The 25048-nt window shown below is 48.6% G+C and overlaps 1 protein-coding gene across 1 annotated transcript in view; it reads left to right on the forward strand.

Moving 5' to 3' along the window:
- Positions 1–24722, forward strand: part of LOC101922262 (C2 calcium-dependent domain-containing protein 4C-like) — a 28316-nt gene extending 3594 nt beyond the window's left edge. The window contains exon 2 of the mRNA XM_005240726.3: positions 23310–24722. Within this exon, the coding sequence (XP_005240783.2) occupies positions 23310–24642 (1333 nt within the window). The 3' untranslated portion in view covers positions 24643–24722. The remainder of the gene's footprint in view (positions 1–23309) is intronic.
- Positions 24723–25048: the final 326 nt, after the last annotated feature.

The raw sequence follows: 25048 nt of genomic DNA on the forward strand, positions 1-25048 counted from the left end.
TGCGCCTTCCATGTAAAAGGTGTGCAATCACTCATTAGCCACTTCCCATAAATCCAATGGGTACAGTTCAAAACAGCCAGCCTTCAGATAAGACTGTTTTATGAATGGTGGCAGACATTCGCAGATATTTGTAGACAGATGAAATACTTAGACCTACATGAAATGAAGCATGAAAGAATAGCAGAACAAATGAGGAAAAACTCAGCTGTTCCAGCAGAGCAGCAAGCTGTGGGCTCTGAGGAGGCCTGAAGACAGAAGTGGCAAGATGGAGAAATACAGGAGCATTGTTCCAGATGTCAAAGTTGCAGAGAAGGTTCTGGTGTTATTGTGAGACTTTGGGAAGGGACCTAGAAGCAGCCGGTTCTGAATTGGTGGAGGAAGCAAGGGATGAATACAGTCTATGAATAATCATCTCATTAATAAGCATTGCTTTTACTTTTCCATAATTCTCTCCAGAAAGGACTGTAATAATGTCTCCAATTGTTGCTGAGTCCAATGAATAGTTTTCTCCAGTGGCACACATCCAGCCGTTTCTGTCTCCCGGGCTGTATGAGAGGGAACACTCCTCCCTCGCCCAGAAGCAGGAGCTCTTCTGTGGCCACTAAACTGGCCGGAGATCTGAATGTCTGTGTAGGCGTCCAGCCTGCAGATTCTTCCAAATATCTAAATAAATACAACAGAAGTTTACTTGCACAATTTTAGGTGTGTCCACCTCTATGTGAGACAAGTATTGATGGATTTGGCAGGAACATTGCTGTGCCAGGGGCAAAAATGAGGAGTCCCTCTACTATTGCACTCCGAGGAACGATGAAGTGCTACAATGTACAGCACCCAATATCTGGGGGTAACTCATCCGTGTGATTAAATGTGTAGTCGATTGATCTACATGTTACAATGCTCAAAGAAAAAAAAAAATATTCCACTTTAAGTGTATTTCTCCCAGAGTCTCAGTAACTATCAGCACCTTTAGAGAGCTTTCCTGCTTGCCACTGTTTCTTTGCATTGTCTTTTTCTACCACCCTGACAAAGCACTGATGCCATCGATTCCTTTTCTGTGCACAGATTCAGCAGCTAGCACAGGATTGCATGTCTCTGCAATAGCATCCTCGTTGGGAGTTGTAAATGTGGCAGTAATGAAAAGGTAAAATCAGTTAGGTCTGTAGTAGTGTATCCTTTATCTTGGAGGAAAAAAAAAAATATCAGTGAGCAAGGACCAGTTTTCTGAAGGTCCTTGTCACCTAAAAAGGCTTATGGACCCTTGTTTCAATCTTGAAAATTGGTGTGAGTCCTGCTAATCGGTGCATTTATTTGTGAAAAATCTTTTACTGATCAATCTTGCACCTATTAAAGCTGATGGCACGAGTCCTGCTGAAGTCCATGGGGCAGGATCAGGCCTGCCCACAGCTTGCTTATGCACACTGGCATCCTTGCTCTCCTGGCAAGGAGGAAGCGCGCAGTGAAACGATGAGGCAGAGCCCCGTGTTGCAGCTAAGCAGGCACTTCAAGGTGTTGCTGAAGATCTGATACCTGACCGCTGGCCTGCCAGGCATCAGCTCGCTCTCTCTGTACAAGTGTTTTGAGGATCTTAGAAATGGCTGGCATGGTGCCGAAGCGATAGCTGTGTCACCCGATTAATGGTGCTGAAGCGATAGCCGTGTCATAGGATTAATTGTTGTGTTCCATCAGGTATTTTTTAGCAGGCTGGGAACTGCAACCTGTGTGACACAATGTGCTGAGCTATTCTGTTAGCTGCTGCTGAGGTTGCCAGGGTAATTTTATAGTCAGGCGGTCATGGTATTACAGCAAGTGGTACAAGACAGTGCTATTAAAGGTAACCATTCTGCCTTAGCGATGATTTCAGCATTCCTTCAATAATACGTAACAGCGCCAAACTTGAGATACCATACAAATTAGAAATGCAGCTTGCCCAGAAATGTTTTCTATCCCTTAGGTATTTAATTCAGTTTTATCCTATGATAATAGGAATTTACCCTAGCAGTTCTGCTTGAGTTTTACTTAATGTTACTTTATATTCATAAAAGTGAAATAGTTAAATATTTCTTAACCACCTAGGGAGGAAGAAATTTCTCTCCTGCAGCAACAGAACAGGCTCTGTAGCGTGCTTTCCACTGTCAATGCCAGCCTTTGCCCCGAGAGGCTGGCATGCACGCTTTTTGCAGATATCTCATTCTTTCCCTAGGAGACATGACTTTAGTTTCTTGTGTATTGTGCACGTTTGAGGGTGGGGAGCAAGTAGAAAGGAAAAACCAGATACTTTCCTTCATTCCCTTGTTAAAGGTAATGATTCACTGAAAATGTGAGTGATTTCTTTTTGTAATTTGTAACTGCACTTCATTTACAGGTTTAGGAACCTGGAATCCATTTGGTAACTATTTTGGTACTGTAGTTACTTCCACAGTCTTGTTAACATGATGTAGTCTTGTGTGCTTGTGTTGCACAGGCTAAGGTGACACAGGGAGCTGGACGGGGAGGGAGGAGGAGGGGAAAGCTGTGCAGCACAGCTTTGCGGCCACAATGCGGAGTCACCTGTGCCCCAGCGGTAACCACAGATCTTTGTGCCCTAACCACACAGCAAAAGGGACAGCTGCCCCTTTGCCTAGGACATAGCAAAAGGGACATCGCTGACACCCTGTGAATCGGACGTGGTTGAGCAGCATCTGTTGCGTATGTTTGCAGTGGTTATATCTCCTTTTTGTAAGGCAGATACTGACCTTGGAGGATTTGCCAAAACCAGGAAAACAGAAGTTGGTACTGGCTTTGCCAGTTCATCTGAGTAACTGCAGGAGTAAGCTGATACAGTTATGTCGCCTTCTAGAACCCAGCCTCTTCAAGAAATTGAGCATGTTAGCTGTAAGCAGGAGCAGCCTTTTTGTGTTAAGGTTTACAATAAGATCATCTTATGCACAATATTCACCCCTGTTTTCCCCTCTTTTTATGCATTGCACTTTGGTAAGGCAGGCTGCCATTTGCTCAGCTGAAAGCTTTCCAAAGCTGAGACTGCAATCTGTCATAAGCTAATAAGAGCAATCAGGGTTTTGCATGATCATAGTGCCTTCACATTGAGGCACTGCTGGGTATAGGGAAAATTATTCCAAAGTATCGAAATAATGCCATCCCTCAGCCAGGAGGAGCATACAGACAGGTCTCAACTGAATGTTTTAATGAGTGTCATAAAATTAAGAATGGCATGCAGGAAGGGGTCAGCCCAGGATGCAGTCTGCCTCACGAAACAAGCAGGGATTGCTTGCTTTCCTGTTTGTAAGGGAGGTGGTGCACCCTCAATACGCCCTCCTAATGGCATACCGCTTCATTCCCTGTCCTACAGACCCGGGATACACATCAGGCGTCCAGTGTGACTTGCTTTTCAGTCATCTGAGACAGCAAAAATACAATATCAATAAGCTATAAACCAGATTTCAAGCTCAACTCAGATGAAAAAAAAAAACAACAACCAAAAAAAACCCCCAAACAAACTTCTCCCAGTGAAAAAAGGGAAAACGAAGGCCAAATGAAAACACAGCAGTGACTTTAAGTGACTTGAATAAAATCAAGATATATCAGAATATGTGAAGGACTAGTGTTAGTGAGGAAATTGGATTCCAGGATGCCATCCTGTTGCACTGTGGTAGAATTAATGGAACCTGAAATGACGAACATCAATCTTTTAGCCTTGATCAATAGCATAATTTGCAATTTCACCCTCAAGTTTAATTTTAGCTCAGCTCTGTGATATTCTGTGTCAGTAACTGTTTTTTTTGCTGGAATTTAAGGGGAAAGTGTAACCCTGTAACACTTGCAGTTGTAAAGCAAAAGGCTTGGACAGGGTTTGCCCTGTAAATCTCTTCTCAGCTCACCAGTTTGTGCATGGGAAGGCACAGCTGAACCATGGGGTCCCAAAGGTTGTGCTGGTCCCATCCTGGGGGGCTAAGGCTTGGCTGCTGCGGCTTCTGAGGCTTTCCATGCATCCTGCTCAATGGCTGGAATTGGCACCAGCTTATGTGGGACATCTGGGTGTCTTCAGTAAGTACGGATGTTCCCGTGGTGATGCTCAGAGGTGGGGGAGGCTGAGTGAGGTGCATCTCTGCCCAGAACTGGGGGAGGGGTTGGCGGTGGCTGGCTGCTAGACTGGATGTAGCTGGGGGCATGGTGTGTGACTGGAATCAGGGAATGTTTTGCTATAAATTTTAGTGAGACCCGAACTGTTAAGGGGCTGAATTCAGGAGGGCACATAACCGCCTGTACAGAGAGACTTGGGTAGTGCAGACTGTAAAAGCACCTGAGTTATAAGTGCGAGCCACGTTATTTAGATGCTACTTAAAATCTCATTTAAAGAGCCTCTATCAAGCGTCTGCTCACATCAGTGAGTGCCTGAATACACCTGCAAATACATCTGCAAATACACCCTACATGCTTAGTTCCTTTGTACTTTGATTCCTTGAGAACAACCGTAAGAGCTTTTCATTGAGCTCTATGACTTAAATCTTACCGAAACCGAGCAGAAATCCCAACCAGCTTAGAGCCCACTGGGGTGTCACCGCCCCAGTGCCACCAGGCTGTCCCACTGGAGTGAAGAGGGGCAGCACAGGTACAGCTCTGCCATCCTATGTGACTGGAGATGCGCAACAGCAGCGAGTTCTGGGAAAACAGCTATAAACTGGTGACAGCTTGAAATAGCAAAGGTATTAGGCAAGGGGGGGAAGGGGAAGGGAGAGCATGGCATTGGATCTTCCATGCATTAGTGGCTGCGGAGGGAGTCAGTTACAATTTTATAGTTTTGCAAGGGAATTTATACGGCTTCAGAAAACTTGGCCGCAGGGCAGCGGTGCCTACCGGTCTCACAACTCCAAATCCCTTCCTGGCTCTCGGACAGGTTTTGCAGATGTTTGTGTGCTTAGACACTGCTGCTGCCCGGCAATTCGATGAGGGAATAGTAAGTATTCTCCAACCCGACTTTAAAAGTACAGCCCTTCTAACGGGGGAGCTGTACTTATCACCAATTCGGGATTTTTAACATAGAAAGTTTGAGGGGAAAAAAAATCCCAAAACAAAACCAAACAACTCCCATGAAGTAAGATGCTTCTTGTTTATACTTATTAGTTGGAACCATGTCAACAGCGAACAGCTCTCGAGGCTTTTTTGTGGGGATTTTAATCCTGTGGCTCAGGCCGGATCCTGCTGCCGGCACGCAGCCCGTAGCGCTCAGCCAAGCGGTGTATTGCTGCGTGCCCGCCGGAGAGGAGAGGAGAGGCTGGCGCTTCGGCCGACGTGGTCAGCCCTGCGCTTTTGCAATAGCCTGATTCATTTCCTCCCAAATAACTCACAACTGTGTTTGTCAAAACACCAAGTAGCAGGCAGTTAGGTTTGTTAGCTGCATTTTTACACCTGAATTGACAAAAGATCTTAAAATTGATGCGGCACAATACTTTGAAAAAAATTATGCCCTATTATTAATAAATTCAAGGATTGACTTACGGGTCAGTGAACTGAAAATCATGGAAATGATGCACTGTATCTTTGTCTCCCTCACTTTTAAAAGAAGTATTCAAGCCAGAGCAATGAGACTTTTCCATCTGACCTTCTGGCAGGTTTTTACTGCATTGGTTGCTTTATTTTATATCCTATCTATCTCTTTATAAAAATTCCAGTTGTTTGGCTAGGGTTGTGCATATTGTTAAGATCAGAAGGTTTAAAAAAACCAAAAAAAGCCCCAGACCCTGGGGACAAACATATGTGGTTGTGGGCCTATATAATTTTTGGGGACTCCTCAAGTAAGCTCATTAAACATCCACTATTTCACTGACAAAGCTATGTAAAACATTATGATCTATGATATTAAATTTTCTTCTGAGTTTGTTACGTGCCCTGATATCCTGCAGAAGAATTAAAGCATCTGTAAAAAAAAAAAAAAAACCAACAACCAAAATTCCCTCTTCTCCTTCACTCTGAATTTGCAAAAACTGAAACCAACAGCTGTTCCTGAGCCAAAAAGAAATAAAAAGCATGTAGCAGGTGGTGCCATGTATGTATGTCTAATTGCAATCTAACAAGCAGCTAGCTGGTTACCAAATAGGGAGGAACTTGAACATGATTCAGGCAAAGAAGGGGAGCAAAGAGAATGAGAAAGTTTTGGCCCAGGAAATTAGTGTTTTTATAGAGGAGAGGAATGAGTGCAACTAGGAGCAATAAGCCCTGATAGTCTTTTTCTTTTACGAAATGTTACCCTCTTGACTAGTCACTGTCTAGAGAAACTGGCTATAGATGCCAAGAATACTGGTGAAATGATGGCATGTCGCGCATAGGGCTCAGTAGAAGTAAACCTGACGGGCTTTGTGGGGTGACGTGCAGCTCGGGTTCAGACCCACAAAGCAGTGGTCCGTGCACTTCTGGGGCTCCCTTCACCCAGCGCAGCTCTGTAGCACTGCTCGCACCTGCCCTTTGAAGGGTCAAGGATGGGAACATATGTTTTCATTTGCAAAGCCCTGATGGCAGTTCATTTCAACTGTGTGAACGGACAGTTTCCACACAGCTTTATCCAGCCTCTCTCCAGAAAATGTATTTTATTTGTGTTTCTGTTGATGACCAAAATCCAAGTATTCTGCCTCTCCCCTCTAATGCAAAGAAAACCTTTGCTTGAAACACACTGTGTGGGAGGATTTGGATGAGGGTGGAGGAGCTTTGCTCCTTGAAGACAAGGAGAAAAGCACTGTCCTTGAGGTCTAAAGTAACTTTGAAGTAAAAGAAACCAGAAGAAATTCAGAGCTGCGGAATGCGTAGTCTTGCAATTAGGAGCAGGAGCAAAACCCTCTGCAGCAAAGTGTGAGCTTTGGGTTTGGGGCGAGCGGCTTAGGCAGCACCGTCAGTCGTGAGATCACCGTGAGCAATCCCGAAGAAGACCTGTGTTGGGAGGTCTGTTCCCTTCAGATACAAAGAATATTCCTCGTTTCATACAAAGTGAGTTTTCCTGTCACAGGGAAGGAATGGACTGTCTCTAGGGTCTAGAGAACAAGCCCTCTGAGGATGGCTGAGGGCACTGGGGGTGTTCAGCCCGCGGAGGAGGGGGCTCAGGGGGGACCTGATCGCTCTCTGCAAATGCCTGTCAGGGGCTGCAGGCAGTGGGGTCCGTCTCTTCCCCCAGATAACAAGTGACAGGACAAAAGGAAACTGCCTCAAGCTACGCCAGGGGAGGTTCAGATTGGATATTAGGAAAAATTTCTTGAGTCAGGGTGGTCAAGCACTGGCACAGGCTGCCCAGGGAGGTGGGTGAGTCACCGTCCCTGGAGGGGTTTAAAAAACACGGAGCTGTGGTGCTCAGGGGCATGGGTTAGTGGTGGGCTGGGCAGTCATGGGTTAATGGTCGGGTTTGATGATCTCAAAGGTCTTTTCCAACCCAAGTGATTCTATGGTTGTCCTCTGTAAGAGGAGACTAAAAGACCGTGATGTTTATCTGCAGAAAGGTTGAAACAACTGTCCTCCGTAGCACATTGGAGGGTGGGCGCTGGTGGGAAGGAAGAAGAAGAATAATTGTGTGAGGTTCAGGAAAATGTTGGTGGGCAGATGAGCCTGGAGGGGCTGGGAATAGGCTTAGCCTGGGAGGATTACAGCAGGGATGGGGATCTAGAAGAGCTTTCCTCTAGAAGCAGGGCTGGAACCTGACTTCCTTTCATGATGCAGCAGGGTAAGATGGTGATGATGGGATGTTTGCAGCAAAGAAGGATAGTGCTCGGACTGAGGGGGCCTCTTCCAGCCCTGCATTCCTTCTCTAGAAATGGCATATCTGCAGGCTTGCCTTCTGTAAATAGTCTGGGCTTCAGAGAAACTCCAGGACCTACAGCGGTGGCCGGTCACAGGAGGGGGATCTCTGGATCAGTTATACACAGCCAAAGCTTGTCCTGACTTGGCTGCTGCTTCAAACATCTCCAAGAATGGGTTTAGAAGGTGGATTTAATACATTAAGACAAGCTGGATTTGGAGATGGCAGAAACCTGATGGGCACTTGACTTCTAGGAGAGGAGGAAATGGAATTCCGGAGTAAAGTGTAATCTACAGCAGGACAAAGATAAAAGGTGAACCAAATTTGAACAAGGCAGCGCTAGCTATCAAGTATTTTAATAAGACTTTACGAGATGCAATATTCTAAGTCTGCTAGATTAGCTTTCTTTGGCCAAGATTTTGTGGTGTTTCAGTTGCATAGAAATGGGAGTGAGAACTGTGATAAATGGATTTATATTCTGACTAGAACCGGTATAGATGGAGAAATAAAAGGGCGGCGTGGGAACTGTGCTCTGTAAAAGGATCAGTATTGAAAAAAATCTAGTAAAAATGAAAAAGGCACGAAATCTGCTTTGGGAGCTCTGAAAAGGGAAATTGCTACTGTTCTTGACATTACAGATTCTAAGTGAGATGTTGATTCAAAAGAAACGTAGAAGACATGAAGAAGAATATATCAGCAGTTCCCTCATAAAAGAACTTTCTTAAAGCACTTTTAAGTATTTTTATTATGTGGAGCTCAAGTGTCCTGGTGAAAAAGCTGTTCAGGATGGACAGGAACAAAAAGCTGTTCAGGATGGACAGGAACATTAATGTTGGAGGTTGTGGAGTCACAATTGCTGACATGGGTCAGAGCTAGCACGGCATATATTTGGCATGTGATTCTTTTCTCATTTGTGCAGTGAAAGCGAAATCAGCAGGATTACGCAGAGGTAAGGCCAGCGTGGCTGAGAGGAGGGAGCACCAGCCCATTCCCAGCTGCTCTGTCTCCAGGGTCTGGTGGTGATTTATTGTAACGCTGAGCTTTTCACTGACACCCCCTAAAGGTATAATTTGTTTGCATTTCCTGTGATCAAATCAATCTCCCATCTTATTGCCAGTCATTCACTGATAGCAATCCTCAGTTCTTTCTTTCTTTTAATGCTACCTCAGCATCTAGATTAAGCCATAAAGGATCGCTTTGCCTGGAGGACATGAAGTGCTGCTAATTTAAACTGATTTATGAAATGCTTTTCCAGAGTTTCACTGGCCAGCACACTGAAGACACTTTTCAATAATATTTAGAATCAAAGTATTCAGTATAGCAGCGCAGGCCCAGGAGTGCTTTTTTCCCTTGTCTGCCACTCTTTTCAGCGCATGAGATCACATACCACTGAAACCATCCTTGAAGGGCTTGTATCACCCCAGCTGTTGTGCACCAGTGCAGTACTTCAAAAAGAAAAAAAAAAATCTGCAATCCCATGATTAATTTTGCAGGTTTCCTTTAGCAAACTGACTCAAGACCAGGGTCACCAGGGTTCTTGACAACTTCCAAGGGGCTTTGATGTAGATCTAGCAGAAAGCAGGAGAGATCTCTGTTGTATTCTTAGAGAGGGCAAGCTGCTGATGGGTGAAGTGGGGCAATTGTGACTGACTTCCAGCCGCCTGAAACAGCTGATGGCCGAACGGGCAACGTGGGTTCAGCACCTGGGGCTCCTCTGGCTGCCTGCCACTCTAGCTGCTGTTGGACTCTGATCTTACAGATCTTTTCCAGCCTTCGACGGTTCTGTGAATGCTATCACTTCGTTGCTCTGGGGAAGTTGCTGAGCTGTAAATTGCAGATTATAATGCAGTTGCTCTTCCCAGCTTCAGCCCATCACAGTAAGTAGCAAATAACAGCAAAGAGCACACAGAGCGAGGGTGCTGCTGCCGTGTGGCTCAGAACTAGGAACACCAGAACCCGGAGCCCTGTGCTACTACGGGCCTGTGCCATTCACTGCCCTTCAGTTGGCTGACGACTTCTGCTTAATTAAAAGTAGCAGGGACAAGTTGATGGCTTTCTGATCCCAGCCCTACTGTCTGAGTGCTGACGAGGCAGACAATGCTTTGTTGCAGAAACAAGCGAACTCTGTCCTGGAGGCCAGAGGTGGGATTTCCTCTGTGAAACAGCAGCTTTCAGATGTTTTTAGCCCCAGAGACACCAGGGAGGGCCCGGCCCCTGCCCTCCCTGTATTTACACGACTGACCATCTGTATAGAGAGATAGATGAGGGACAGAACAAGACTGCTGCCCAGGGAGTTTCTTTTCTTGTTTATTCAGGTGGGAGGAAAATAAAGAACCTGCTGTATCACCTGGCTGGTTTCATCCTTAGCTCTGAGGATGGTGCTGCTCGTCATGAAGACCCGTGCTTCCCACAACTGTGCCCTGGAAAAGGCATTCCCTGATATCCCTTCTTTCTTCTCAGCAGCCTGTCCTTATAAGCTGGTGCTAGGAGAGCCATTTTCCAGAGCTACTGTTGTGTTTGTTATTTTAATTGAGGCAAAATCCGTGGCAAGATACATTTGTAAGTGCTAGAAAACAAAGAAAAGCACCTTCTACTTCACATGTGTGGGGAGCAGCAAACCCACGAGTGTCCCAGCAGCTGGGTGTTAGGTTCTGCCATGCGTTCGGGTAGCATGAAGCCTCAAGTGAAATGTGCTGCAAGTGAAGTGCAGCCTGTTTTCTCTTAGGCGTGGGGGTGGAGGAGGTTCCCGGCACACCAGTGCCATGTGTTCCGCAGTGCCTGCTCCAGCAGGATGCTGCTGGCCCTGGGGGACGGGGAGGGTGGGAGGCTGAGGCTGGATTCAAGCTTAAAGCTTGCCTACGGGAACAAGAAGATGAGATAGCCAAACAATGAAGGGTTTCATTCTGTCCTGCCCACTTAAGCAAAGCTGCTCACCATGGAACAATTTTTACCAAGTGCCAGAGAATCTGTTATGGTCACGTGGGCCTATTTCTACTTCTCCCACTGGGAATATGTGTGTGACAGCAATAACTTCAAATTGTTTTTCTTTATATAGTAATATCTGGCCATATGTTTAAACTCTTTGTGTTTGGGAGCCGTAGTTCAAGTGTTTGTTTTCTCATGCCTATGGATTCCCTGGCTTGGAAGGAATTTTGTCAAAGACAGTCCCTGCCTTTCTCACACTTTTCCTGCCTGCTGCTCTGAGCCACTGCTATTCTCCGAGCACTTTTAACCTAGTTTGCTACACTTCTCTGGTTGTAAACATTAATGGCAGATATTTAATGCGGGGGGGGGGGGGGGGGACGACACACACTCCACAAAATCCCCCAAATCTGCTCCTTTAGCCCAGGGTATAATTACAGTATCCTGTGGCTTTTCTTCTAGTTTTCTTTTAAATTAAATTTCAGACAATCAGTTTCCTTCTGATAACAAAACTGTCACTGTCTGTTTTCATCCTTTCTGTCTGCTTCCCAAGACCAAAACCAGCACCTCCACAAAATCTTGAGCCTTTTCCCAAAGTTGCCTGAAGTCTACAGAGCTTTCTATGTTGGCTTCTGGATTCTAATTCTTCTTACTGATATCAGTTTCATTAATGGATTATTTTTTTTTCTCCCACCACTGATATTCCAAATTACTTTCTCCAAATATTCTTTGGGCACAAGGAGCTCTGAGGTTAGGGAGGTAATCCCAGGCCATGTATATGAAGCTTTGCGGGGTCAGGGCTGTCGCAGGCCCCGTTTTTCAAATGGGAAGTAAAACATGTGGAACACTTGCTCCTTTCAGAAAGTAATTCTGCAGAAACACAACAACTTAGTGGACAGAAAACAACAGCCTGGCTGCTGAAATGCTGGGTCCTTCTGCAATGAAATTTTAGAAAGAACTGTTCTGCATGCAGAAATGCTGATGACAGAGTCTAAGGATGAAGAATCTAGATTTGAGCTTTGCTTTAAATGTTGCACTTCAGTGTACCAAGAGCAGCATCTGTTTCTTAATTAGGTGCTGCTGATTCGTGATGCCACTCTGAAATGTATTTCATTTAAAGATGTAACTCTCAAGATTACATGTCCTACCCATCAAGATGTTGAGGCCAATCCCATCAGCGTGCCACCTTCATCTAGAAGGAATGTTCAACTAAATTCTACTACTCAGAGGACGTGGTTTCGTTATCCGTGAGTTTTCTTTTTAATATTTCATCTGAAATGACCAGGTGGAAGCTGGCTGGACTGGCTGGCTGGCTGGACTTGCTGCAAAGCAGGAGTATTTCCAATTCAAATCTTAAGTCAAAAGAAAGTCTAGGTGGAAGCTCATATAAACAGTGTGAGATTCACCGTGTATGGTCTGCAGAGGAGTAAGTCAGCTGGCGGCCGCTGCTCTTGTGCGCTTCATGCTCCCCTGCACGTGCGGCACAGCATCCCTCGACCTGGCAGCTCCCACGGCAGAATTCCCCACCTGGACCTGGAGAGTGTGCTCCCGATTTCCCACTGCAGCATCTGCCTGGGAATGGGGCTGCGCTGGGCCAAGGGCGGATCACCCGGAGAGCCCCCCCAGGGCTCCTTGGAGCTTCGATGGGCGCAGGGCCACCCGGCATGGCCCACCGGTGGCTGTGGGTGCTGCTGGGTTATCGGGGCTGAGCGCAGAACCTGTCCCCCTCAGTGATGCTGCTTCAGTGTTTGTAGCTCGTGGCGTGGGAAATGCAGGGAAGTGATGTTTGCCAACACACCTGTTTTTAAAGTGTTAAACGCTCTGAATTAAGATCTAGCATGTTTTGACAAGGTGAATTATCCTTTCTGAAACGTCCTTGGCTTTCTGCCTTGTTCACTTTCATGAGCCCCGTTTGTAGTAGCAGGTTGCTGCTTCAACACAGCAACGTCATCTGGTGCATTTAAGCTTCATACGTACTGTGCCTGCGGGTCGCGCTGCAGCCGGCTAGGCAGCCCCAGAACATGCGTTTAGGTGCATTAGGGGGCTAATCCTGCCGCTCTTCTCAGTTTAAGGTTGTTACTGACCCACACTCTTTGGGGAAGCCTCTGGTGTGCATCTGGGCCAGGGGGAGAGCTTATGGAGAGCGACTCATTTAATAAAACCTGCCAGTAAGTGTTTTGCAGTGCGTAGCTCAACCCCACCATACTTTTGGAAACCAAAACCACCGCTGCAGGTTTCTGCGTGACTATCAGAGCGTAGTGCGGTGCCATTGTAGAGGAAACTGTCAATATTGCTGTTCATGGAGGTCATGGGCCACGGCACATGGTGTCTAACTTCACAGTTTTAGGCTTGTGTCTTGAATGAAGACGACAAGCAGATAAATCCTAGGAGTTATTCTAAAGAATAACTAGTGACGTAACACCTGCTTGAGGGGGGAGTATAGTTAATTATCCATTTGCTGAGTCAGAATCTTCTTTTGAGGAATAAAATAATGTATAAAATGACAAAAATTGGCACATAGATCCATAGCTTCCCTTGAATGTAACTTTTTGAGCTGGATGTAAATATATTTTATCAAGGGTTGAAATACATTCATTCTGTGGACAAGCATAGTGCCAGGACTGTGCAGTAGGGAACTACATCTGTTGTTTTGTCTCTCTTTTTCTTTAACCGTGATAGAAGTGATCTTCATTGAGTTTAAGTTTTGTGGAAACCTGTCTGCTTTACAAAGCCTCATTTTTGTTTGAAAATAAAAATTACGTGTATTTTTAATCTTTCATATTTAAGTCTATTTAGAGCATGAAGAGGATACAAAGAATAGCTTTTCTCACTACATGTATTATTCACCTTACAGTTGTCAATATAACCTTTATATGCAACAAACACATTTAGGATACATGAGAATTACCATGAAATTAGACTACATTAAGTGTGGGACCAAAGTGCAGAAAGCGTTCTCCTATCAAGGCCACCAGAACAGACCGTTGCACGAAGTGCTTTGATATTTATGCTTTTGTTTCTAAGCAGGGAATCTGAACCGAACACTTCTTTGTAGATGAGGAGTGGCTGAGGGGTTTGGACTTGTCTGATTTGGAGCAAAGGAGGCTGAGGGTGACCTCATTGCTCTCCATGGTGGAGAAGGAGGAGCTGAGCTCTTCTCCCTGGGATCCAATGGTAGAACTCGCGGGAACGGTTCAAAGCTGTGCCAGGGGAGCTTTAGACTGGCCATGAGGAAGCATTTCTTTACCAACAGGGTGGTCGGACACTGAGAACAGGCTTCCTAGAGAGGTGGCCAATGCCCCAAGCCTGTCAGTGTTTGAGGCATTTGGACAAGGCCCTTAATAACGATCTGTAACTTGGGGTCAGCCATGAGTTGGTCAGGCGGTTGCACTAGTTGATCACTGTAGGTCCCTTCCAATGGAAATATTCTATTCTATAAATCATAAAGTTGCACTACCTGATTTTATTTCTTTTATTATCCTGAGGAAAATATAAGCTGTAATTCTCAAATTTCATTAACTGGGGAATATCCTGCTGCAAGCCACAGCACGGTAACTCTACAAAGTCACGAGATGAACAGTGGTCATTACTGCTGTAACACAGCACAGCCCTGTAAAAAGAGCTGATCAGTTTGGTGGAGGTTTTTTTTTCAGAAAATCTTAGAAGCATTTACCTGGCCTGGTGGAGAGAAGCCTGCCCTGAAATTAGGCTAGATATAGGTACCGAGGGAACAAGCAACCCGCAGTGAAGTCTGTACCCAGGTTTCAGGAAAGACTGAGAGATGCCGATCACCTTGTAGTCACTTGAATCTACAACATGCCGATGGGGTGGTCTGCAGCATAAGCTCTCCCACCCATGTCAAATTTCTGTTTCTGGAAATCACGACATGTTTACGTCTCACAGACCCAGCCTGCTGCGTGGAAGTCCAGGCTGTTTGCCCAAATAAAAGGTCGATCTTCCACAACAGAAGAGTGACCCAAACACTTTGGTTTGTGGGCAGCTCTGGGTCTGGTGTCACCACATCCCAGAATTCTTGGAAGAAACCCAGAGACTGCAACACAGAGCTGCAGCTCCTGGGAAATGTCATGGGAATTTTTAGGTTTTCATTATGCTAAGCACTATAAAACTTATGTGGAACATCTACTAACAAGGCAGTTTATACACCAGTCCCTTGGATATGTGTTTCTTCTGTCTTGCTGCAAGGTTTGCTCCCACCCACATGTGCTTGGTTTGGGGAGAAATCACTAGGCTTTCTTCCATTTTCAAGATGAGACATCCATACCCTTTAGGGGAGAGGATTTTAAAGTCCTTTTCACAATTATATTTGCTTGATGCCAAATTACCATCTTTTCCTAGTTCTGCATTGACAGAACGTACCAGAGGGCCATTTAAAAAGTTGGAGCTGTGAACTCTCTGTTTTTAAAATCAGTTGTAACCTAAATTCTACCAGACAGAACAGAAAAAAAACCATTTCCCGCTTGCCCTCAGGGCTGCCCGTCCATGGCAGTGCTGCCTCAACGCTGCTTTAGCAGGCAAGGTGCTACATCCTAAACCACTTGGATGGTGTGACTTATTTGTGCTCACTTGTTCTAGCTACTGATGTTAAGCTATCACTGCTGGAAGAACCACCACAGCGTATTCCAGAATGCTCCGTCCCTCCTGACAACTGTCTCCTCACTGCTCATCCATGGCTTTAGTGTTCCAGGGCCTGACAGCCTGGGTGGGTGGCTGGCCTACATACACACCTCTGCTGCCGCTGTGCCTTCAAGGACGCAGATTCAGGGCACTTGCGGAGTCATCTATGGAATGTAAATCTTTGTTTGGAGGAAATTAAATTTCTATTCTTTGTGCCTGCGTAACCTGGCTATGATCTTATGACTGGCCTGTCAGAGTGAATACATGTCCACAGCCACAAAACTGTGACATTATCTCCCTGATCAGGCATCCTTTAACCACACTGATACTATTAATTCAGTGGAGAAACATCAGACGCTTTCCTGTCACCCTGCAGAACGGTGGCCTCACAGATGCAGGGGCACCAGCGGCCTCCTTTTGAGCCCCAGAGCCCTTCTACCTTTGGAAGTGTAAGATTTAATCACAGAAAGTCACTGGTGGGGCAGCGGCTCACCAGGCCCCGGCGGAGGGGCATGCAATCCTCTTCCTTTCAGGCTGGGGTGGCGCGGCACAGCTCAAAGTCCCCCTGTTCTCCAGAAGTGAGCAGAACCAGCAGAGTCATTCTGCTTATCAGATTTCTTTCAATTAAATAATCTCACTCTCTTCTGTTTTCTTCCTTTCTCAAGCAGTTCCAGCCTCCTTTACGATCCTTCCGTCAGTTTGCCTAACACCCAGGCTGACCAGGTGCCTCTCAAACCCTCTGGTGGTGCTGGGGAGCTGGTGTGGTTTAACCGGCTGCTCGCTCACTCCCCCTCACTGGAGAGATGGGGAGGAGAATTGGAATGTAAAACTTGGGGGTCGAGATAAGAACAATTTAATAGGTAAAGCAAAAGCTGTGCATGCAGGCAAAGCAACACAAGGAATTCATCACCGCTGCCCATGGGTGGGCAGGTGTTCGGCCACCCCCAGGAAAGCACGGCTCCATCACGCGTAACGGTTACTTGGGAAGACAAAAGCCATAATGCCGGGCATACCCCCTTCCTCGCTCTTCCCCCAGGTTATATACTCAGCATGACATCCCATGGTATGGAATACCTCTTGGGCTGGTTCGGGTCACCTGTCCTGGCTGTGTCTCCCCCCAGTTTCCTGCGCCCCTCCAGCCCTCCCGCTGGCAGGGCCCAAGGAACCGAAAAGTCCTTGACTGAGTATAAACATCACCCAGCAACAGCTAACAACATCAGTGTGCTATGGATGGTGTTCTCACATCATGGCCAGTACACAGCCCTGCACCAGCTACCAAGAAGAAAGGTAACTCCATCCCAGCCGAAACCAGGACAGTAATCTGCTCTGCTCTGCTCTGCTGTTAAATTCTATACAGTTATCTGCCAGCAGAAGGTTGCTTTTCCAGGTGATTGACTGAACTGAGCAGCGGAGCTCATTTTGCTCCAGGCATGGGAAATGCAGATAATGAATTACCTGCTGTGTGATATTTTTCACGATCCTGGTAGCCTTTAAAATATTTTTCCAGTTCCATTCTTTCCTACAGTGTTACAAGTCTGCTTGATGAAGTTTACTGGATGTCTGGAGTTCTTTATATGCCACTGTCATGAAAGATGCATCTGCTTTTCCATTAATGCCCAAAGTGATCTTTGTATGTAGCAGCTCTTCTGGTCCATAGTACCGCTCCCCAGTACCACACTGGCCACAGCATTGCAACTGCGGCTCAACAGCGAGCAGGAAAAACTCCGATCAACCCAATTAGCAACACTGTCATGAAAACAACAGAAAATTATAATATTACAAATAGGAGACTTGACTAATGAGCACCCATTTGAATCTAGGTAATTCTGTACATCCTAAGATGAGATAGTTGCAGCATTATATTCTAGAAAAGTTGAGGCTCTTTCTCAGCAATGCTGGTACACCTCAAGTTGAGTTTCAGTTTCTTACTGGCATTTTATAAGACTATGCGATGTTTCCAGCTCTCACCAGGAATATTTCATACAGATTTTCCCATAATACATCATTTTTTTACTTTCACTGGAGAAGGACAAACCTGATAACCTGCTGTATTGCATAAGCATATTGCTCTAGTTCATTGAACATTTGGTATTAAATCTTGATTTGTTCAAGTAAAATCCACGAAGCCACTATATATGTATAATGTTTTCTATGAGGCATGTGTTCTCTAAACCCCCCAAACCTTCTATTTCTTTGTGTTTTCCCTGGATTCAGCTGTTCTAACTCATCTGTTTGTTGTAAGACAGGTATACAACTGACCCACCGATGAAAATACACGTATCCAGAATCTGCTTATCCTGTTGGTCTGAATTTGTACTGACTTTGTAGATACATAGTAAATAGTGAAAAACCTTTTCACCCTCAGAAGTCACCCTGTTCCCCAGGGTGTGTTGACTGTGGCCACTTAAATCGGCAATGTTCATTTAAGTCAAAACTTTCAAATCTTTTTCAAGGGGAAGGGCAATGATAAGACAGAATTAATTATCCAGCAACGTTACCTTCAGGTATTCAGTGAATCCAATGAAAGCCAGTGATCTGCTTGGTGACCAGCTCCCTTTTTTACAATAGGGATTGCTCTATGCCGGGAATGCAGTCTCGTTAGTGATGGTTATAGAAACTGAACTTCCACAGTAAAATAGTGTATTGGGTTTTATGCTTAATAAGTAGAATAAAATCTAGGCAAAAAATTTCTGATGGATGTGTAGAATAGGTGTATTTTGTGGGAGGCATTGAGTATTTTCTATCATTCAAGGTAAAATCAGTACTAAATCGCTCATACACTAGCAGCAATATAATCAAACAAGCTTATTGAGTAGGAGATAGGAAATGAGGCTAATCATAAATTTATATTATTTATTAGTGAATGTTTATAGACAAACTCTGATTTGTGTTCGAGAGAATGGAATAAAATGTTTCCCATGTGATACCATTTAAGCTTTAAAGGAGACAAGCAGTTTCAGAAAGGATGTTAGTCATTACTGGTAGGTTGCTTGAACACAAAAAATGCAAGAAAGACTTAATTCCCCTTTTCATTGGAGCTATTATCTCTTTTCTCCCAGCTTTATACATATTCATGCCTGCTTAGAGGATTCCTTTACACAGCTGAGCATGGGAATTGCTGTTAGTGAAAGTTAGACTCTATCTTCATGTTAAAATATGTGACAGAAAACAGACTGGAGCAGCTCATCTACTCCTGGGCACCAAACTGTTGCAGGGGGAGATATTTTTTAACCAATTAAAATGCTAGGCTTTTCTGCACATAGCATCTGAATCTTATTGGCCTTGGACACCATGCTTTATCTGCAGTACACTTCATGCTGGAAAAGCTGGGCTTTGTGTTATGGAGTCTTAAAGCCTGGAAGGCTTGCTGGGAAAAGAAATTTAGAAAGCATGCAGGAAAAGAAATTCAACATCCTGTAGACAGAATAACGAAAATATGTTTTCAGATTTGAGATAGACATGAAGTAGATACTGCCTGGAATTAGGTGTATTTCCATTGTTCACATGGGAAGGCATTTAAAGGCAAATGCAGTTAGATCCCTTACAGTCCTGTACTTCAGACTGAGATTTATTTTTTTTTCTGCTGACTTCAGTGGCAGTGGAATTAGGGACAGCATAACCTTCTTGGATTTGGCACAGCTTCTCATCACAGGACCATGTAATACGCTGGAACGAACAAATTCTTTAGTTTGTACCTTTAGATTTTTACGGTTCACACTGCTGTGCCACCAGGTACTTGGGATTCTTGTTGTAAAGTTCCAAAGTGCCCGAAGGGCCCTGCCACTGTGTGTTTGCTGCCAAGCAGCACTCTGGCGTCTGTTCTTTCATTTGCTCATTTAAAGGAGTGTGAACACTTCTCCTAAAGCTACACAGAAATTTGCCTTGGCTGATGAGGTAAAATATATGCCACTGTCAGATACAAAGGAAGAGAAGAAAGACACAGTTTTCAGATCAGATTTGCTGAACCTCTGTGACTACTCTGTATGCCTGTACCAGTGATGCAGGATGACCTGGTTTAGGCCAGAAGTGGTGAGCTGGCTGCTCAGTAGACATCTTTGACCTTTGTCAAAATGACAGGAATGAATCAATGTGCTACAAATTTGCTCATAGTATCAATCTCTAATGAAAAAGAAAGAATTTAAGTACCTCTCGGTTGGTTGAGGGTTTTTTCAAGAAACGACAGCTGAATTGCTGCTGCTTTCTTAGGAAGATGCAACTGAACGGGGTGACTTACTCTCAGCGCAGCCTGCGAAACGCTGCCTATTTCAGGCACTGTGTGCAGTGAGCCACTTCTGCTGCTTTCAGACTGGCAGGCTGTTCCCTGCTGCCTCATCCACGCCTGTCTTCCACACCTCCCCCTTTCACGGCAGGGCCGGGAGTTTTTCTTTTTTATCTTCCCACTCATCTTGGCTGGACCAGGAGGGCTCCAGCTCCCTGTGCACATGCCCCAAAGGTTGCCAGCTCCTGAGGGCACCCGCCTTCACCCCCATAAACTGCTGACCTGAGCGGGGGTTCCCCTGTGCTTCCAGGGCCTTGACCCAGCTGGTGCCATCAATGAACGCCTGGAAAATGGTTCTGGGTCGTGTGACTATTCCAGGTAGAGATGTCCCTTGCCATAGCAGCTGCACCGGCCAGGCCCTGCAGCTGCGCAGGATAACGGTGTTCTCCTCCCTTGCAGAAACGCGCTGTGGTTGTGTGCGTATGTGCGACATCCCCACGTGCAGGAGCTTGCAGAACTACCACTTTTTTATTATGATTTTATTTTAATCGGTAACCAGGACATTGCTATTGTCTGCAGGAGAACGAAATCCCTTGTTAGTGAAACACCGAGTGAAAACCTGCCATCAGCTCAGCGGAACCAGAAGGGAGAGCTGTGCCCCCGGCAGGCTGGCTGCGGCGCGCCTCGCCCGGCATTCGGGGTTACCCTGCGCCGCCGCTCCGGCCGCCAGGGGGCGCCCCGCAGCCGCCCCGGTCTCCGCAGCCGCCCCGCAGCCGCAGCCACCCCGCAGCACCCCCGGCCCCGCAGCCGCCCCGCAGCCGCAGCCACCCCGCAGCACCCCCGGCCCCGCAGCCGCCCCGCAGCCGTAGTCGCCCCGGTCTTCGTAGCCGCCCCGCAGCTGCCCCCAACCCCGCAGCTGCCCCTGTCTCCGCGGCCGCCACGCAGCTGCCCCCAGCCCCGCAGCTGCCCCTGTCTCCGCGGCCGCCACGCAGCTGCCCCCAGCCCCGCAGCTGCCCCGTCTCCGCAGCCGCCCCGCAGCCCCGAGCGGCCTCAGGGGATGAGCGCGGCGCCGGGGGGGAGCAGCGGCCCAGCGTGGCCCCGCGCTGCCCGGGGGGCTGTGCCTGGGGGCTGCAGGGCGGTTCCCAGGGTCACTGCGGTCCGGTGCGGGGGCTGTGACAAAGCCTCGCCGCAAATTACATCCCTCCCGGTTTGAAAGTGGTTTATTGCGGATGCACTTCTTATAGCAACGGGAAGCCTTGTTGGCAACACATTTTAATTATGGTCTGGAGCTAATCAAGGCAAGAGAAACCGTTGTACACACAGGAAGCTGAACTCGTGCCTCCGGGTGCCTGTATCCCCGGGGGGTGCCCCAGCACCCCGTTATACGGCTGCAGGGCAGCTGGGCCGGGAAGGCCAGGATAGGTGCCGCCCGGTGCCAGGCCCCTGCTCCCACTCTGCAGCCAGCACCCGGAGCAGGCAACCGGGATCAGGAGGCTCTGAATCACCCTCTGGGAACACCCCAGCTCTTTTCACTAACCGTAGAGGAAGCCTGAAGAGACGAAATGGAAAGTAACTGTAGAGGAATGAAAGCGGTGAGTTGATTAGCACTGATAACATGCAGCTGTGGCCTTGCTTCAAGGCAGTGGGTTGATCAACATGGATGATGTGCAGCTGTAGCTCATTCCCACTAAGTGGTTAAATAGCCCTGAGGCGTGTGGGAGAGAGACTGGTTAGAGGAGAAGTAGTTTCGTCTGGTCTCTGGAGGAAGGAGAAGCAGCAGCATGGACTGGAGAATCAACCCGTAAAAGCCTTGTTGCAGCTTGCTTGTGTTGTGACAGTTGGTGCCCTGTGTGAGGCAAGCTGATTGGAACTACACCAAGTAAGTATTGAACCAGGGCAGCTACTTGATGTTGCTGCTGGCTGTGGACTTTGTATACCTGTGGCTAGTTTGCCATGATTGCCATGGCTGAACTTCTGTGAACTGTTACTGGAGGTGACGAGGTTCCCACTAAAAATCTGTGTCCTTCATTTTTCTCCATTTTTATAGTTAAATCGTTCTTTGCTATTAAAGGTAGAAGCATATATATTGGAGTGAGGCTCTGGGGTGTGTGATGTGTGACACACAGCGCTGTATTGCCTGGTCTGGATGGGTAGCAGCTATGTGGTGCACGTTCTGCTTCCCAAAGGAGAGCATCCTGCTGTCTTCAACAGCTCCTTTTACCCTGCTGCTGGAAAGTCCATGGGGGAGTACAATCCCCCTCTGGAAGCCTCTGAATTAGCCTGGAGGCCACCTGAACAGCACCTACAGCAAGTGAGTCCATTGAGGTGAACTGCACTCTGAACTGACCACTGAAACGTGCCTAGGGCGCCTGAGGGGTCCTGAACCTGTTGACAAAGCATGGCAGAAAGAAATTTCTCCGATTCGAATCACTAGAGGATTATTATGGAAGTGAAGCTTAACTGGTGTAAAATGAGCAGGAGGGGGCAGGGCTCAGACCCAGACCGTGTGTGTTCCCAGCTAAACCTTCCAGCAAGTTCAAAACGTTCCCTGCCCCGGTAACTCACCTGGTGGGTTCCCTGGCACAGCCGGTCTATTTCCAGCGCTCGGGGAAACAGGAGCTTCAGCCCCGCAGCGGCAACAGGGGAGCGGGGAGGTTATTTGCCTGATGTCGCTGTGCTGGAGGCATCCAGCGGGGCCGGTGCGGCTGCAGGCCCGCCCGGCTGGGGGGGGAGAGGGGGTCCCGGTCCCTGCCCGCAGGGTGGTCACCGGGAGCTTGCAGGGTCCACCCGGGTTCTGGTGCGCTGCAGAACCGCGGTGGGAGTGTTCATGGATCCCACCTGGCTCTGGGGGGTGTGTATGTGTGTGGCTGTGACACGCTCCCTCTCAAGGTCACCAGCCAAAGCGCTGGCTGCCCGGCTTTCCCCTGCCTGCATCTGCCGTGCTCAGCAGCGCCGGTGGCCACGGGTCAGGGCTCGCTTGGCTCGTGCTCTTTGGGGATGGGAGGGGGGCGGGGGGGACAGCACACTCTCGGATGCAGCAAAGCCCCTTCCCCAAGAGCCCGGCCGGCCGCAGCCCCCGCTCCCGGCCGAGGCGGTCCCGCTGTTCTGCCGGGTCAGCTGGTTCGTCTCGGGACAGCTCGGGGCGCCTCTGTCAATGGATATGGAGCCGCGGGGGGAGGGCGAGGGGCCTCCTGCAGCGCGGGGGGCTTAGCCCACCCCGGCGGGGGTAGCCACGGCCGCCCCCTGCCCGCGCCGCCTGCCTGGGGGGCTCCTCTGGCCCCGGCCCTGCGCAGCTCGGGGCCGGCCGGGGCAGCGGCGGCGGCCCCCCCCTTCCCTTCCCCCCCCTTCCCTTCCCCCCCCTTCCCTTCCCCCCCCTTCCCTTCCCCCCCCTTCCCTTCCCCCCCCCCCGGTGGGGCGCGGGCCGGGTGGGAGGCGCCCGGCGCCGGTAGAAAAGGGCGGCGCGGGCGGGCGCGGTGGCTGCAGCCGCCGAGGGTGCCGGGCCGGCCCGCAGCGAGCCGGGGCTGCGGAGGGAGCCGGCGGTGGCGCCGGACCAGGTACGTCCCCCGCTGGGGGGCTGGCAGAGGGGTCGTTCGCCCCGGTCTCTCCCTTCGGTGGCCGCATTCGGGGGCTGCGGCGAAGCCCCGCGTCGCCGTGCGGTGCGGAGGCGGTGCTGAGCCCGCGGACCAGCCCGGCCCGGTGCCCCGCGGGGCTCAGCGTGCCCGGGGGGAGGCTGCCGCGATCAGCCTCCCTGCGTGCCTGCAGGTGGCTTCGTTCCGCGGCTCCCCCCGGCGGCCCTCCTGCCCGGCTCGGGATGTGGCTCCTGGAAAAGCTCGGAACATCGCGCGGACGCGGAGCCCTCCCGAGCGCCTCCTCCCTGGGGCCGCCGCCCGGCCAGGACCTGCCCGACAAAGGCCGCCTGGGGGCTGCTGCTTTTCCCAATGTGCTCACCCCGGACAGAATCCCCAAATTCTGCATCCCCCCGCGGCTGACCGGCTCTGCCTCCCACCAGGAGCGCAGTTCAGAGGACGTGAATCTCAGTGTTCCCAGCTACTGCCCCAGCTCTTCTTCGCCACATCTCATTCAGGTGGAAAGTGCTGAAGAGATCCCGGTGCTGGAGGAGGAGAGCACAAACTCGGACCCCCGGTCCCAAGCAGCGCTCTCCCTGCCTCACTTTCCCAGAGCCCCCACTTCCTACGGCTTCTGCACCTTGCTGGAGAGCCCCCACACCAGGAGAAAGGAGTCCATCTTCCACGGTGACCCACGAGGTTCCCTGCCCAGCCTGATGCTGTCTCGATCCAGAGCCAACACGTTCGGTGGCAAAGGGCCAATGTCCCGTCCCATTGCTATCAGCTTTGCTTCCGTGAGGCTGCCCCCCCAGCACCCCGCTCTGCGCAGGCAAGGTGCCTGCGACAGCGATACCGCCTCCTCCAGCGACTCCTCTCCCTTCAGTTCTCCGCTTCTCAGCAGGTCACCTCCCAGACCCTGCTCCCTGGTCAAAGCACAAAGTCAGGAGGGATTTCTCTACCGGGCGCTGAAGGCCAAGAGCAAATCCAGCATGGCCAGGAACAACTCCCTCTCCACGGAGGAGAGCAGCTCCACTGATAACAGCCCCAGTGCCATCAGGCGGGCCTCGGAGGGGCTGCTTGCCACACGCAGCTTTAGCATGTCCTGTTCGCCCATCTTCCCCTTGGACCTCATCCGCAGCCGGGAGAGGCTGGTGGGAGAGAGCACTGTGGTAATGGACAAGGGAGGCAAGCTGAGGCTATCGGCCGAATACTGCTCGGAGAACGAAAGGCTGCGCGTCCGCCTGATCAGTGCAGAGGGTTTATACGATGACTCTGTAGAGCCCAAAAACATAAACTGCTGTATCACCTTCTCCCTGGTGCCAGGGAAAACACAGAAACAGAGAAGCACTGTTATAAAGAGGAGCAGAAATCCCATCTTCAATGAGGACTTCTTTTTTGATGGCATTGCAGAAGAAGAGCTCTACAGCCTTTCTGTAAGGATGAAAGCAATGAATAAAGGGTGCAATATGAAACGGGACTACACCTTAGGAGAACGGGATTTGTCTTTGATGAGTATGTTGTCAGTGTAATACTTCAAACATTCAAACAGACTAATTTTGTCTGCTGGAAGTTTTCTACTAAATAAAGTTTTGAGTAGTTTTTCATAGTTTATGGGTTTTTTGTGTTTTCTTTTTTTTTTTAAAAGCATACTTCAAAGCACTGCATTGCTTGCTATTGCTCTCCTGCTGCTGCGCCTTACTTTGCTGCTTAGCACTTCAAATGCTGTGAGCTATTTGCTGTTAAAGGTGGCTATGAAGTAGGAGAGGAGGGCAGAAGGGCTAGTTTACCTTTAAGATATAGGATTAGGCAGCTACCAAGTCCAAGCTGTCCTTTCAGGGGGTGGAGGGTTGTTTTTCACTCACTCTGGTCCCTGAGCAGGCACACAGCACACGTACGCAGTGGGCACTGAACTCTGTTGCAGCTCCCAGGTACCAC

This window comes from Falco peregrinus, chromosome 1 (assembly GCF_023634155.1).
Source record: "Falco peregrinus isolate bFalPer1 chromosome 1, bFalPer1.pri, whole genome shotgun sequence".
In the NCBI taxonomy this organism is placed as follows: Eukaryota; Metazoa; Chordata; class Aves; order Falconiformes; family Falconidae; genus Falco; species Falco peregrinus.